Source organism: Mus pahari, chromosome 19, assembly GCF_900095145.1.
Source record: "Mus pahari chromosome 19, PAHARI_EIJ_v1.1, whole genome shotgun sequence".
Taxonomy (NCBI): Eukaryota; Metazoa; Chordata; class Mammalia; order Rodentia; family Muridae; genus Mus; species Mus pahari.
Window position 1 is genome coordinate 84,906,406 of NC_034608.1, and position 16,709 is coordinate 84,923,114.

The window sequence follows — 16,709 nt, forward strand, 5'->3', positions numbered from 1 at the left end:
GTTGTGAGCCACCATGTGGTTGCTGGGATTTGAACTCCGGACCTTCGGAAGAGCAGTCGGGTGCTCTTACCCACTGAGCCATCTCACCAGCCCTGGAGGGATGTTTCTTACTGGCTTGCTTCCCCTGGCTTGCTCAGCTTGCTTTCTTATAGAACCCAAGACTACAAGCCCAGAGATGGCACCGCCCACTATGGCCCTTCTCCCCACTAATTGAGAAAATGCCTTATAGCTGGATCTCATGGCGGCATTTCCTACTTGGCACCTGAAGCTCCTTTCTTTGTGATACCTAACTCCAGCTTGTGTCAAGTTGACACAAAACCAGCCAGTACGCTTGACCCCTTGTCAAGGTGACACATAAACTCATCGCTATTAAGCCTCAACCCTCACTTTCTTATTCATCCCCAAGATCTAAATAACTTTAAAAAGTCCCACAGTCTTTGCAAATTCTTAAAATTTCAATCCCTTTAAAATATCCAATGTCTTTTAAAATTCAAAGTCTTTTTACAATGAAAAGTCCCTTAACTGTGGCCTCCACTAAAATACTTTATTCCTTCAAGAGGGAAAAATATCAGGGCACAGTCACAATCAAAATGAAAATCAATCTCCAACTGTCCAATGTCTGGGATCCACTCATGATCTTCTGGATTCCTCCAAGGGCTTGGGTCACTTCTTCAGCTCTGCTCTTTGTAGCACACAGCTTGTCTTCTAGGCTCCAGCTGCCTGTACTCCACTGCTGCTGCTGTTCTTGGTGGTCATCTCATGGTACTGGCATCTCCAAACCACTGCTGTCTATTGCTGAAACTAGGTTTCACCAGTAGCCTCTCATAGGCTCTCTTCATGGTGCCAAGCCTCACCTCCTTTGCATGACCCCTTCAGTCCTGGGCCATCAATTGCAACTGAGGCTGCACCTTCACCAATGGCCTTCCACGGCCTCTCACAGTGCTTCCATGGCCTCAGCTGCTCTTAATGACCACTTCATACCTTCAAAACCAGTACCACCTGGGTGACTCTTACTAAGTCCAGCCACAGCACAAGGTACAACCTAGGCTATCTCTGGAACACAGCCTCTGTGCTCTCAGAAAACACTTCCCAGGAGATGTCACCTCAATGATGCTGATCTCTTCTTAATCACTGCTAATTTCTTAGCTCCAGCTAACCAGCATCAATAGTCCCAGTAATGCAAAGGTTTTGCTTTAGTCATTCTGGTATCTTGTTAATCACAGCTGATTCTTCAGCCCCAGCTAACCAGAGCCACAGAATCTTCATAATCAAAACAGCAACGGTCCTGACAAGAATCTTTAATCTTCCCTCTGAAATTTCACAAGTCAGGCCTCCATCTTCTGCACTGTTCTCAACATTATCTTCCAAGCTCCTACAGAACATCCCATAGAGCTCTTTAACATCCCAGTGGCTCTTCTAGCTCAAAGTTCCAAAGTCCTTCTACAGTCCTCCCCAAAACATGGTCAGGTTGTCACAGGAATACCCCACTTCTGGTACCAATTTGTCTTAGTCAGGGTTTCTATTCCTGCACAAACATCATGACCAAGAAGAAAGTTGGGGAGGAAAGGATTTATTCAGCTTACATTTCTACATTTGCTGTTGATCATGAAAGGAAGTCACGACTGGAACTTGAGCAGGTCAGGAAGCAGGAGCTGATGCAGAGGCCATGGAGGGGTGTTACTTAGTGGCTTGCTTCCCCTGGCTTGCTCAGCTTGTTTTCTTATAGAACCCAAGACTACCAGCCCAGAGATGGTACCATCCACAAGGGGCCCTTTGATCACTAATTGAGCAAATGCCTTACAGGTCGATCTCATGGAGGTATTTCCTCACCTGACTCTCTGTGATAACTCCAGCTTGTGTCAAGTTGACAAAAACCCAGCCAGCAAAGGGGGGCTGTGTACCTATGTTCATGTTTTTGTGCTTTCATGTGGGTATGCACAGGTTAACATTTGGTATCTTCCTCAGTCACTCACCACTTTGTTTTGCTTTTTAAAGATTTATTTTATTTTTAAGATACGTGTTGTATGGGTATATGCACCTGAGTGAAGGTGCCAGAAGAGAACGTCAGAAGAGAGCTGAAGTTACAGGCAGTTGTGAAGCTATGTAATTTGGGGAACTGAGCCCAGGTCCTCTGGAAAAGCAGCAAGTGCTCTGATCATTGAGCCATCTCTCCAGCCCCACCTTGTTTTTTAAAGATACTAGGCACTTACTGATGTGGCTAGATTGGCTAGCCAGTGGGCCCTGAGATTTCCTGTCCCTGCCTTCCCACCACTGGGGTTACAGACTTTTGCTGATATATATATTAATATGGGTTCTAAGATGGGACACAGGTCTTCTTGCTTGTTAAGGCTAGCCTTGAAACTCAGTCCTATCTCCCCTCATCTCCTGAATGTTGGCCTTCCAGGTGTTTGTAACCAGTACCTTTTTGTCAGATTTTTTTTTTTTTCTTTTTTTACTTTGTTGTAGATTTTGTTTTAAAATCCAACTGGGAGAAAGATGCCTGGGCCCTGCTGCCACCATGGATAGCTTTGGGGGGCAGCTTCTTGCCGCGTTTCTTTTTGTGTCCAGACGTAACTACAGTGGTATCTGTGTACCCCACCCCCCCACCCCATCCCTGAATGACACTTCACTCTCTGCCATAGCCTTAGTGTGACTTCTACTTGCCTCTGTCTCTATTTCAGCCCCAGAGAAAGGACGGTTAATGCCAGGCAGGGCTTTCTAGCACTTTGGGGTCAGGGGTCAGGCCGTTGCCTGCTCAGCTATCCTGGGTGTGTGTTAGGGTAAGGCTGCTGCTGCCTCCCAGTGGCAGTGTGGGACAGGAAGTCCTCCAGGAGGCAATAAGAGTGGCAGCCTCTATAAAACTTCTCAGACAGAAGTGAAAACTCTGAAATGGACCAGGCACAGTGAAAGATTCAGGCTTCATTGACCAAGTCCCTTCTCTAAAGTGTGGGTGATGTGACATTGGGGTGGGGGCTGGTGATGAGTTTGGGAGCCTGTGTCTGATGCTAATGTGTGCCTCAAGAGTCACCCACTGTCCTGTGTTGGCTAATGGCCAAAGCGGGTAGCAGGTAAGCACAAGCCTGGTGCTTATAGACATGTCTTCATAAGTGTGATCACTCCTCAGTGCCCATAGGACATGGTTGTGGTTTTCAACCTCCTGTGTACCCAGATGCTGCTGGGAAACTCAAAAAGTTGAGCACAGGGGCTCCCATCTTCCTGTTTACCCAGGCATCGCTGGGAACCGTGACAAGTTGGAAATGAGGCCCTGCAGGCCTGTGATGAGCCCCTGCTATGTGTGTGTGGTGGTGGGGATTCATGGTAGATGAGGATGCCTGGGAAGGGATGTTCACTGGCTACACTTGGCGGCCCCTGGACACCTCATTAACATGGAGAACTCTAGGCTCTACACGATGCGACCATTTGTCCTGCTCCACTTACTGTGGTCTCATCCTCCAGGGCAGGAGCTCCTGCCAGTCTCGGTTGTGAGCTTTATCAGGGCTCTGAACTTTGCTACTCCTTACGAGTTCTGTCTGGTGGCCCCACCCACTGCCCCACACATGGGTTTCTAGCCCCTACATAGTATAAGCTTTGAAGATGCTTCCTCTTAATATGCAGTGGCATAGAGGTATCTGCACAGCACAGAGGTGCTCCTCTTCCATGTGTTTTGAATCCTCCCAAATATAACCAGAAACTGTGGGTGGCAGTGCTCCCTGCTGTTGTATAGGGAGAATGCTGGGGAAGGCCACACTGATGCAGGTACAGGTTTCCCGTGTATTTTTTTTCCCCGTGTATTTTTACTCTGACTTGTGTGTATGCATGCGCATGCACGTTGTCTGTACACCTGCGTGCTCAGTGTGTGCAGGTATCTTCCCCAGTCATTTTCCACTTTATTTATTGAAACTGGCTCTTCCTGAACCTGGAGTCACCAATTTTGGCCACTGTGGCTGGCCAGCTTGCCTCAGGGATTCCTTGTCTCTACTTCCTGAGAATGGGAGATTACAGGCACCCATGCCTGTTTGGTTTTACTGTGGGTTCTGGGGGTGTGATCTCATGTCCTCACACTTGCATGGTAGGCACTAAGCCATCCTGATGCCTTTCTACCTAGTTTAAGCAGTGTTAGAGGAGACTGTTTGCATCTCACGCCTGTCTAGAGTGTGGGCCGTCCGTCCCCTTGCAGTCCATGCTCTAAAGTGCCTTCTGTTTGTCTGTGGCCATCTATTTCAGATCTCCTAAGGACAGGCTCCAGAGCCAGAGCAGATGTCTACGAGGACGTTCATGGTGATAGCAGGTTCTCTGCCAGCGGATCTGGAGTGTATTCACTAGACATGGGAAGAGAGGGTCTGAGAGGTGACATGTTTGTGGGACCCTCCTTCAGATCTAGCAACCAGTCGGTCGGCGAAGACAGCTATCTTCGCAAAGAATGTGGCCGGGATCTGGAACCAGCCCATACTGACTCCCGGGACCAGAGTTTTGGCCACCGGAATCTGGGACATTTTCCTTCTCAGGACTGGAAACTTGCCCTCCGTGGCTCTTGGGAACAAGACTTGGGCCACTCAGTTTCTCAAGAATCCTCCTGGTCACAGGAATACGGTTTCGGGCCCTCATTGTTAGGAGACTTGGCCTCCTCCAGGCGGATGGAGAAGGAAAGTCGGGATTATGACCTGGACCATCCTGGGGAGGTGGACTCTGTGTCTAGAAGCAGTGGGCAAGGTCTGACCAGAGGCCGATCTCTAAACATAGCTGACCAGGAAGGCACTCTATTAGGAAAGGGGGATACTCAGGGTCTGCTTGGAGCAAAGGGTGTTGGGAAGCTTATCACACTGAAAAGCATGGCCACGAAGAAAATACCTGTTGCCAGTCGTATTCCTTCCAAACCTCAGGGCACTAACCAAATCCAGAAACCCACCCCAAGTCCTGATGTGACCATTGGGACAAGTCCAGTGCTGGATGAAATCCAGTTCGCTGCTTTGAAGATCCCTTTGGGGCTGGACCTTAGGACCCTGGGCTTGCCCAGAAGGAAGATGGGTTTTGATGCCATAGACAAGGCAGATGTGTTCTCAAGGTTCGGCATAGAGATCATCAAGTGGGCAGGATTCCACACTATCAAGGATGACCTGAAGTTCTCCCAACTCTTCCAGACTCTGTTTGAACTGGAAACTGAGACCTGTGCCAAGATGCTGGCCTCCTTCAAATGCTCCTTGAAGCCGGAGCATAGAGATTTCTGCTTTTTTACCATCAAGTTTCTAAAGCACACTGCTCTGAAAACACCCCGAGTTGATAATGAGTTTTTAAACATGCTTTTAGACAAAGGTGCTGTGAAGACCAAAAACTGCTTTTTTGAGATCATCAAGCCCTTCGACAAGTACATCATGCGGCTCCAGGACCGGCTGCTGAAGGGCGTGACGCCCTTACTCATGGCCTGTAATGCCTATGAGCTGAGTGTCAAGATGAAGACACTCACTAGCCCGCTGGACCTGGCTGTGGCCCTGGAGACCACCAACTCTCTTTGCAGGAAGTCCCTGGCACTCTTAGGCCAGACCTTCTCCTTAGCTTCTTCCTTCCGGCAGGAGAAGATCCTAGAGGCTGTGGGCCTCCAAGACATCGCCCCATCTCCGGCCTATTTCCCAAATTTTGAAGACTCCACTTTGTTCGGAAGGGAGTACATAGACCACCTGAAGGCCTGGCTCATGGCCAGTGGCTATCCCCTCCAGGTCAAGAGGGCTGTGCCCCCAGAGTCCCGAGAACAGAAAACCACAGCTCAGACCTGGGCTTCGAGCACTCTGAGCCAAGGTAAAGGTTTTATTTTTTTTTTAAACAATGTCATCACTACCAGTACTACAGTACTTGTATTCAATTTATGTGTGTGTGTGTGGGGGGGGGGGTATGGGTATGAATGCCAAGGCACATGTTTAGAGGTATTCAGAGGACAATTTGAAGGAATCAGTTCTTTCCTTCTGCCAGAGGGTTCCAGGCTTGACTTTAATCATTTTGACCCATTGAGTCATCTTGCTGTCCTGAGGTTTTGAAAGAAGTGTGCAGGGTACAGGCAGATGTATATCAGAAGGAAGGCTACAAGACAGCCTCAAGTGTTGCTCTTCAGGAAGGCTGTCCACTACCTTTAAGACATGGTCTGTCACTGAACCTGAAGCTCACTAATTAGGCTAGACAGCAGGGCCCAGTGGGCTTCCTCTCTCCACCTTCCTGGTTCTCCCATATGCATGCATTGCCTCACCTTGCATTTTTTATGTCAGACCTAAGATCAAATGAAAGGTAAGTGCTTTGCAACAGACATTGCCCTAGACCCTACCCTCTCTTTTGAAATCTTTATATGTATGTATAAAACATTTGCTTTTTTACATACACTTGCCTGAGTATGTACACTACTACATACATGGAGGAACTGATGAAGATCAGAAGGACCTCCAGCTCTAGGTTCTGTGGCACTGGAGTTAGAGGCATTTGTGTGCTGCAGAGCGTAAGTGATGAGAACAGAACTCGACCCTCTGCAAAAGTAGCTGTTACCTGCCACCCCTCTGAGGTTTTTACACCCTTTGTAAATGCTGAGACTACAACTCAGGGACCCAATTCTTTTCCCTTTGCTTTGAGGCAGTCTTATGGAGGCCAGGCTGACCTCAAATTTCTGATCTTTCTGCCTCCACTTCTGAGTTCTGAGATGACAGAATGTACTACCTCCCTGAGGTCCAGGGATGGAGCCCAGGGCCTTGTACATGCTACACAAGTGCTGTATCCACTAGGCCCAGCTCCCCAGCTTCAAGATTACTTTGAAAAGAGACCCGTGTAGGAAGAAGGTACAAAACTGGCTAGCCTTCACTAGGAACAATGTATGCATGACCCCTTAAGCATGGGATGGAGGCTAGGATGCTGTGTTCCTAAGTACTTCGCCCTGGGTGTCACTGAAGGGAGAGAAAGCAGGACGTCAAAACCTAGTAGATCCTGTACCCGGGTGGTGGGAGGGGTGGATGCTGAGGAGGCTGTGATTGGGTACTGAGGGTTTCAGGGAGCAGCTGGGTCATTCCAGTTGGTATTGGTACCTTTCACTCAGTTCCTTGTAGACAGCAGTCAGTGGCAGCTCTGGTGTTGGCCAGAAAGTAGGATAGAAAAGCGACTTGGTTACCATCTCCTCTCCTGTGATCCCAGCATGCTGTCACACCCAGCCTTCCCGGGCATCAGAGGACATGCTACCCATCTTTTCTTTCCTGTAACATTACCTCTAGTCCAGGAAGTGTCACTTTTGCCCCTGCCCATTCCCTTTTTTGAGCCTTGATTGCACCAGGCAGCAGATGTCCCAACACAGATAAATGACCACACACTACTTGTAAAGGAAGGTTCTCTCCAGAAGCAGGCTGGATGCATTTCCTTTCCTATCCTCACGTGCTGGAGGGGAAATGAGGATAGCAAGCATCGGGTGCTATGGAAGGCAAGGCTACAGGGCCTTGGGCTTACCTATCTCTCCAGGCAGGGACCAGGCACTGCAGCAGCACATACACTGTCCTGAGGGTGCAACTGCCTCTCTTCTCTCTTTTTAGGTGGTGGTGGTGGTGGTGGTGGATGATGATGATGATGATGATGATGATGATGATGATGTTTTAAAGAACCTTTTATGTAATAACCCCAACTGACCTAAAATTCACTGTGTGACCAGGCCTGTCTCAGATTGAGAGAAATCCACCTGCCTTTGCCTCTGCTAGGTTTAATGGTGTGTATAGCCCCACTCAGAAAAAGTAATTTTTTTTTTTTTTATTTGTGTGTATGTGTGTCCATGTATCTGAGTGTGTGAGAACAGAAGCCTGAGATGGGTACAGGTCCCTTGAGCTGGTGAAGAGGTCGGCTTGTTACTTGGGTGCTGGGCTCTGGGCTCTGGTCCTCGTGAGCACCAGCACTCACTGCTAACCACCAGTGCCCTCCTTTGTCTTTTTTTTTTTTTTTTTTTTTTTGTTGGCTTTTTTTTTTTTTTTTTTTTTAGTTGGAGTCCTGAGGCTAGTTAGCCTCAAGCTTTAGATCCCCTGCTTCAGCTGAGAGGACTGATATCTCAGCTTATCTGAGTTTCTGCAGCATTTGCTACATCATGACACTGACCATGTGTAAATGACCCCACTTTTCCCTCAGGGGCTTCCACTGCCTGGTAATAGTAGAGGTTTCTGAAGCAGCTGGGCATTTCCTTGGCAGCCTCTGCTCAGAGTGCCCAGCTGTGTGGCCAGCCATAGGACTGCCCAGCTGCTTCAGCTAGTGTCACCTGTTCCTCTACAAATGCTCAGTGCTCATGGAGCTTGGCATGATGGCACGGGCCCGTCATCTAGCGTAGGCCAAGAGAGACAGGATTGCCGAAAGACCTTGATTCAGAAAGCAGAAGGGATGCTGAAAAGATGATTTAGGAGTTAGAACACTGGCTGCTCGTCAGAGGAACCATATGCTAGCTCACAGCTGTCTGTGACTCCATTCAGGGTGTCCAGTGTCCTGACCTCCACGCTTACCAGGTACATAAGTAGTGCATAGTCATGTAAACAAAGCCCCCATACACGTAAAATAAAAAGTAAAACGCTAAAAGAGGACCTGGTAAGATGGGTCTTCAGTTAAAGACACTGGTCACCTAGTATGACAACCTAAATTCAGTCCCTGTTTCCCATATGAAAAGGGGAGATAACTGACTCATGTTGTCTTCTGGCTGCAACCTGTGAGCTTGACATGCGCACGTCCTTTCACACGTTAATTAGTCACATATAAAAAAGGGGGTCGGGGCTGGAGAATTAGGTCAGTGGGTAAGATCACTTACTGAATTAGCATGAGGACCTGAGTTTAGTCCCCAGCAACCAACTGTAGCCGTACCCATAATTGCAGTTCTGTAGGACAGAGTCAGGAGGAGGCCGTGGTTTGTTATCCACTGAAGCTTGCTAGCTGCCAGCCTTGCTCCATGTTCAGTAATAAGTTCAAGGAATAAGGTAAAGAATGACATCCTCTGACCTGCACATCTGGGCACATGTGCACATGCACCACATATATTTACCTGTGCATAGATGTTACTGGGTAACAGGCATGCACGAGGGGTCCTCCGAGTTGTGCAGCAACTGCTCTAAGTGACTAAACCCCATCAATGATGTCTTTTGTATTTTCAGGTATTTTGTTGAGTTTGTGTGTGTATGTGTGTGTGTGTGTTTACATATGTGTGTAAGGGTAGAGTAAGAGTGTGTTCTATATGTGTGAATTCACAGGCTAATCTTAACACTCTCTGTCTTACTCCCTTGAGACAGGGACTTAGTTAATCTGGAATTAGGCTGGTGGCCAGCAAGCTCTGTCCTCCAGTTGCTGCTTCCCACAGCACTGGGGTTACAGGCGTTCACTGTCTGTAACACACAGCTTTTTATTTGGGGATTTGAATTTAGAACCTCGAGTGTTCCCAGCCACTGAGCCATCTCTCTGACCCCAGGGTTTTTTGTTCAGCCCAGTGGCTGTTACTACTTACGGCTCAGGTGGGACATCTTTCAGCAGGACATTTTCTTCCTCAGCCAGGCTTTCCTCTTTTTCAACACCAGTGTTCTATGATTGAAGGTTCCGGCTGATGGCCTTGTGGATTTCTGCTGCCTTCCAGTTCGCTGTTCTGGTCTCCAGGCCTTTGTGGTCCACCATTCTTTACAACATCCATTCTGTATATTGCAGCAGTTCCCCAGAGGGCGGATCACAGGGTGGTGGACACCATTGACCAGCTTGTCATGCGTGTCATCCAAGGAAGGCTATCGCCCAGAGAGAGAACACTTCTCCTACAGGACCCTACTTACTGGTAGGCATGGTTATTTTATCTTATTTTTTTTCTAATCATTTATTTTTTTAAAGGACATGTTCTTATTTAAGACATAATTATATTATGTGTATGAGTGCTTTGCCTGATGTATGTCTGTGCACCACATTCATACAGTGTCTGAGGAGACCGGAAGTGTGTGTCAGATCACCTAGAGACAGTTCTCAGCTGACACTTAGGTGCTGGAAATTGAATTTAGGTCCCCTGGAAGAACAGCAAGTACTCTTGAGGGCTGGTGAGATGGCTCAGCAGGTAAGAGCACTGACTGCTCTTCTGAAAGGTCCTGAGTTCAAATCCCAGCAACCACATGGTGGTTCACAACCATTTGTAATGAGATCTTATGCTTTCTTCTGGTGCATCTGAAGTCAGCTACAGTGTACTTATATATAATAATAAGTAAATCTTTGGGCCTGAGCGAGCAGAGATCCTAAAAATTCAATTCCCAACAACCAAATGAAGGCTCATAGCTACAGTGTACTCACATACATAAAATAAATAAATAAATCTTAAAAAAAAAAAAAAAAGTACTCTTGAGCAGCTGAGCAGCACTCCCCTTCTCTGCTGGCCTGACCTAGGGTGCAGAGAGACAGTACCCAAAAGCACATGATAATGAAGGGAGCTTCACAGCCCTGGGAGGGAAGCAAGAAGGTCAGAGCTGGCAGCCAGCCTAGACTACAGGATAAAGACTCTGTAAAAACCTTAAGGCTAAAGAGTGTTTTGCCTGCATGGGTACCATGTGCCTGGTGACTGGAGAGGTCAGAGGTGGCCCTGGATCTTCTGGAATTGGAGTCATGGATGGTTGTGAGCCACCATGTGTTTGAATCACTGAGCTAATCCTCCAGCCTTGCTGATTTTGTTTATTCTGTTAATTATAAGAGATAGGATATTAAGTTGTGGCTCAAGCTATGCCCAGACTCTCTGGCCTGCAGGGATCCTCCTGGCCCAGCCCTGGTTGCTGTTGACTCTGCACTGGCTACCTGTGAATTGCTCTGTAGCTATCCTTGCTTTACAGATAAAGGCACGGTGCTTGCAGGATGCATAGCTAAGATGACTGGAGCAGAGATCAAAAGACAGGGGAGGAAGCTGGGTGGCCTTAGATTGGTGAGGTAAACTGAAACCACTTGATAAGAAGGCATCCTGGTATAGAGGCCTAGGGATGATGTCACCAGAGGGACCTGATCTAGAGAGGACTGCCTCTGCCACAAAGACACTGGGTATAAGCCTAGCAGCTGATGGTTACCACTAGAGGTGACAGATAGAAGCCATACTTGGTATTGTGTGGTGGAGGAGCTAGCTTTGAACTCAGGCACTCCTCCTGCTTTAGCCTCCAGTGCTGGGGTGGCAGGTGAGACAAGTGCACACAGGTGCTAGCCTTGCTTCTAATTTCTGCTGGCTCTCTCTCACTTGTAATTTGTAAGGGAAGTAGGGCTCTGCTCTGCCAGTTGTTCCCTTGGCCTTTAGGGAAGTCTCAATCACTGTTCCAGGGACTTTCAATTGTCACCTCCAGTATCAGCAAAGGGCTGGGCTCAAGACAGTTGGGCCCTAAAGTCTGAGTGTTCAGTGTCTGCATGAGATACATTACTTCTAGCATACAGTTTGCTTTGAAATTTGAGAGTCTCGTTGTAGTCTGGGCTGATCTGGAACTTGACATCCTCCTGCCTCAGCCTTCCCTGTGCTAGGGTCCTATGAGTGTGCCACCTCATCCGCTGTCTTGTATGCTTTACGTAGTCTCTAGCTGGCTGGAAATACTGGAGGCATTGTGACTTGTCCATAGCGTCTTAGATAAGGGCAGCGACAGCAGGGGTCTGTCCCTTCTCTTTCTGTGTTACATCCAAGCTCAGTTGACTCCCAAGCAGCAAACCTGGGTGTAGAGAGCCAACTGGGACGGTTGCTTGTGTTTTCGTTGTTGCTGTTTTGTTCGTTTGTTTTTGTTTTTGTTTTATGAGCTGGTGAATGCCAGTGTCCAAATGGAGTACATAGGTTCCCATTCCTTCTGTTCTTTCGCAGCCAGCAGAGATTTGACATCCTTATACCTGAGGGAGGTGGTGAGGTGACCACCTCAGCCTGGTTTATTCAGCTGTCTCTAGCACATCTGCAGGCGTCAGACTCCCCTCAGTCTTGCCATACCTTCCTCAGTGGCACAGGGAAAGCACTTGACAGGAAAGTGGCCCACAAAGCACTTGACCAAGTGACCATGTAAGAGGCGCCCCCTCTTGTCTGCTGTAGTGCCGCAGCTTCCTAGGCTCTGAGCTCCCTCATGGCTGCTCACCAAAGTGGGAAAGAAATCAAACAGATGGTCAATTGCACAACTTTAATCCCAGCACTCTGGAGGCAGAGGTGGGGAGATCTCTGAGTTCAAGGCCATCCTGGTATACAGAGCGAATTCCAGGACAGCCAAGACTACACAGAGAAACAGAAAGAGAATAGAGCTCATTTTGTAGTCCAGGCTGGCCTTGAATTCTTTGCAGTTCTCCTGCTTCGGCCTCCCCAGTGTTAGGACTAAGAATAAGCCTCTCTCTGCACCCCGCTGGATCAAAGCTTCTGGCTTTCTTAGGGTACCTGGGCAGAAGAGGGCACAGGTGCCTCACTCAGGAGAGCAGCTGTGCCTTGCTGAGCACAGTACTGCTTTCATAATGCTCTGCATGTGTCTGCTTGGCAGGTTTCTGTCTGATGAGAGCAGCCTGGAGTATAAGTACTACAAGCTGAAGTTGGCAGAGTCACAGCGACTGAACCACAGCTGGCCCATCGTGGAGCGGAGGCCAACGCCCGCACAGTGTGCGGTGCGTGCCATGCTGTATGCACAAGCTGTGCGAAGCCTCAAGCGCAGACTCCTCCCATGGCAGCGCAGGCGGCTGCTTCGCTCCCAGGGTCCTCGAGGCCTGAAGGCCAAGAAAGCCACCACTGCCCAGCAGATATCCCTGTCCTCAGGCACTCGGCAGAAACACCACAGCCGCCAGGCTTCTGGCTCCTTGAGGGTGAAGCCACCACCACGGGATTCAAGTGATGCTGCCCAGGACTGCCTATCAGAGCCTGCCAGACCCTGTCCTCAGCCCTCCAGTCCTGGAGCCTTGGGCCTGTCTCCTCGGCCAACTGCAGGGGATGACTCAGAAGCCCTCCCGGCCTCTTCTCGATGCCCCTCTGCTAATAGTAGGTGTCCACCCCTACCCCATCCTGCCCCATGCTCATCTGGGTCCTTTGGGGTAGTAGGAGTTGGGGTGCTAGGTGCTCAGTAGTCTGGGCAGATGGCAAGCTAGAGTGGTCAGAAGAACTTGGACAGGATGGGTACATGGCCACACTGACCTTCCTATTCCTCCTGTGCCTGTCCTTGCTGGGCACTCCACATGGGGTGCTGATATCGGGGCAGCCAGGCCAGGCCTGAGTCTGCACCACCATTACCCTCACGTGTGCCAGAGTCCACTGAGGTGAGAGTCGTATGGAAAAGACAGTTTTCAGAGAGCCTGCACATACTCTCTTATTGCTTTGCTTGGTTTTGGTTGTGTTTACGAGGGGTTTGAGACAGGATCTCTGTAATTCTGGAGCTCACTATGTAGACCAGACTGGACTTAAGCTCACAGAGATCTGTCTGTTTCTACTTCTAAGTGCTGAGGTTAAAGGCATGCGCCACCGTGGCCTGTAAGAGCTTGTTTTGTATGAGACAGGTCCCTGCACCCCTGGTCGGCCTGGCATGTGCTGTAGCTGGGACCCGGCTGGGGCTTAGAGCCACTGACCTGCTACAGTCCTGTCTCTGTGCCTGGCCTCTACTCCATTCTCATCCTGCCTCAGTTGCTTACAGCGCCTAGCAGCACCCACATACACGAAGCTGGCTGTTGTGGGGCACACCTGTCACCCCAGCACTTGGAAGGTGGGACCCAGGAAGACCCAGACTTGCATGGTCAGCCTCACCTATGTGAGACTTTGCCTCAATTATTCCTGTATTATTTGGGGTGGGTGAGAGTGAACTATGAACAGAGGCAGCTGCTTTCTAAGTGTCTTCATTAGTCAGGGTTCAGCAGTGCTAGCCATTGAATGCAAGGCCACAGGACTGCTTGGCAGACACCACCAAGCTATACCCCAGGACCATTTCAGGTATTTTCAACCCGGCCTGGGGTCCATGAACGTCAAACCCTCCATAGTATTTCCTTAAATACCTCCATGCCACTCTGCCTCTGCAAAGCTGCACTGCTGCTGATACAGGCCATTTGGTTCCCACCAGCTTACCTTTTCTCTGCCCAGGGATGCCATCCAGCTTTAGGTGGGGCCATGCACTGACTGCACAGTGCCCAAGCCTCACCATAGACTACCCACGCTTTTCTGCTCCTGACTCCAGCAGTGTCCCGAGCTGTTGGCTGGGTGTCTGCTGACCTAAGCTTGGAGAGTCTGAGCTGCAGCCTGTTGACTGAGCTGAGGAGGGTGATGGCCTGTTCCCACACAGCCAGCCCAGGTGTTCATGGGGCTGCTGATGTTTCTGCCACAATCTGCCTATAGGCTAATTATGACAAAGAGAAGACTCAAGAGACATGTGGTACAGAGGGGAGGCAGCTTGAGTCAGGCTAAAGAGCCACAACCACTGCTTTCTGTTTTGTAGTGGATGCAAAGACCATGGAGACTGCTGAGAAGCTGGCCAGATTTGTGGCTCAGGTCGGCCCTGAGATTGAGCAGTTCAGCATAGAGAACAGCACTGACAACCCTGAGCTGTGGTACGTGCCTTGAACTCCACCATACCCCATAGCCCACATGCTGTGAGCAGAGAGCAGGCAGGGTGCTCCCCTCTTGAGCTGAGCCTAGCCCAGAGCTGCCATCTGTTGGGTCAGCCTTCACCCAGAGCATCAGGGAGTGCCTCGCCCTCTTTTTCCATCCACCCTCACACAGAGACAGAAGGGCTGGGAACTCCAGCAGCATTTGTGCATGTGCCTCACGAGTTGTCTAAGAGAAATCCAGAAACCGCCCATGAGCAGCCACAGGTGCTGTAGAAGCTTTAGCCTGTGGTGGAAAGCCTCTATGATGAAGATGCTCTGAGACCCCTCCACAGGCCATGCGAGTCCTCCCCACCTCCAAGCTTGGCAGGGCGAGCTGTGTCATGGTCTGACTGAAAATGTAGTTGAATGTTTGCTGGGTATGAGAGGCCTGGTGCTGCAATGGAATGCAGTTGGAAACTTACAGGTTTGAACCAGGGCTGGAATTAAGTTGATACACTTCTTGCCTGGCACGCACCGAGCCCTAGTATCTCCTGAGCACTTCATAAGCCACATGATGTTCCATACCTGTCTTGTTAGCATTTAGAAAGTAGAGGCAGGAAAATCAGTAGTTCAGTGTCATCTTTGCTACATAGGGAAGTTGAGGCCCTGCTTCTAAAAGCACAGGACAGAGAGATGGAAAGCACGCGGGATGGACAGAAGGCAGACAGGCTGGCTTACGTGTCTGAAAGAACGCATGGTTCTGATGCAAACAGAGCATGCTGCTCTGGCTGTCTGGGCTCAGTGTGTGTGCTGTGTCCTGCACTCCTCAGCCCTGGCCCATCATAGTCCTGCCCAGGCTGCCTCCTGCTCCCAGGAGAACCAGCGTACCACGCTCAAAGCCACGACACCCTGCTTGCTGCACACACAACTGCTGTTATCCCCTGAGTCTGGGCTAACAAATGCTTCATTTCAGACTGCTGTTTTCTAATTCAGTGAAGATTACAGTTTGAAAAGAAACCTTGCTGTTCTTGTAATTTATTATGTATACATCGTTCCTCCTGCATGTATGCCTGCAGGACAGAAGAGGGCACCAGATCTCACTATAGATGGCTATGAGCCACCGTGTAGTTGCTGGGAATTGAACTGGAAGAATAACCAGTGCTCTTAACCATTGAGCCATCTCTCCAGCCCCACAGCAAACACTCTGGCCTACTGAATCTGTTTATGTTCACATGGTTTATTTACTTTGGTGGATCTATGCAAATAGGAAGGTCAGAGGACAGCTTACAGGACTTATTCTCTCCTTCCACTGTGGAAGTTCAGGGTTGGTCAGGCGTGGAAGCAGGCAATGCCTTTATCCACTGAGCCCTTCGGTGTGGAATTTTAATTACTCTTATGTTGTTCTAACATAAAAATCACCTATAGAAGTCCCACTCACCCTTCTCAGTAACAGGGAGCCATCTTGTTTGTTCATCTTTCATTTTCCTTTGCACAGCTCAGTGCTGAGCACTAGCCCACTTAGGCTAGCACTACAAAAAACGTTTCTAGGCCTCTCTCCTTTCCACCTGCGCATCTGTCCTCCATCCCCTGCCAGTCTACAGTGTGTTATTCATAATAATCCTTTTACACTGCTGTCCAGTGTGTTCATGAAGGGAACCCAGGACCTGTGGTAGGTCTTGCCCCTCCCCAGTGTCAGATCAACGGCACAAACAGCATAAAGGCAGGCTCGTGGCTTCTGAGGGCTCGGTCTGTGGTTGGTCTGGTTTCCCTTCTCCCACTTGGAGACAAGAGAGGAGGCCAGGAGTAGAACAGAGCGCGTGTGTGCTACCAGTGGGCTGCCTTCTCCTCCCCTCTGCTCCATCTGAGTCCTCCATTGAATGGTCCTGCATGCTTTTGCAATAGGCTTTCCCATACGTACTGATACCACAGCCATTCAGCTCTGCCCCTCAAACGCTTTGTACCAGCCAAACTAACCATGACCCTGTGTGCTTTCCCACCCTTCTGTCTGTCACCTCTTCCCTCCCCAGGCAGCTGCTCATCATTGTCACTATCAGTCTGTACTTGCTAGAACTACTGTGTGTGCCTGTGTGTGCTGTGATACGTGTATGTCCATGAGTGTTGGTGCACTTGTTTATATGGACACACAGGAAGCCAGGCACTGAATGTCTTCCCAAATTGCCTTTCCTCCTTGGTTTTTGTTTATTTGATGTGTGAAATTTTAT

General features: G+C 49.3%; 1 protein-coding gene across 7 annotated transcripts in view; it reads left to right on the forward strand.

The window, feature by feature from the left end:
- The window catches only part of Sugp2 (SURP and G-patch domain containing 2), a 30,119-nt gene that overhangs the window by 5,162 nt on the left and 8,248 nt on the right, over positions 1 to 16,709 (forward strand). For 6 of the 7 annotated variants that reach the window (XM_029531794.1, XM_029531793.1, XM_029531790.1 and 3 more), the window contains exons 3-6: positions 4,225 to 5,790; positions 9,673 to 9,793; positions 12,471 to 12,958; positions 14,397 to 14,508. In XM_029531794.1, coding sequence (XP_029387654.1) covers positions 4,225 to 5,790; positions 9,673 to 9,793; positions 12,471 to 12,958; positions 14,397 to 14,508 — 2,287 coding nt within the window. The remainder of the gene's footprint in view (positions 1 to 4,224; positions 5,791 to 9,672; positions 9,794 to 12,470; positions 12,959 to 14,396; positions 14,509 to 16,709) is intronic. The other variant, XM_029531795.1, reaches the window with a different exon arrangement.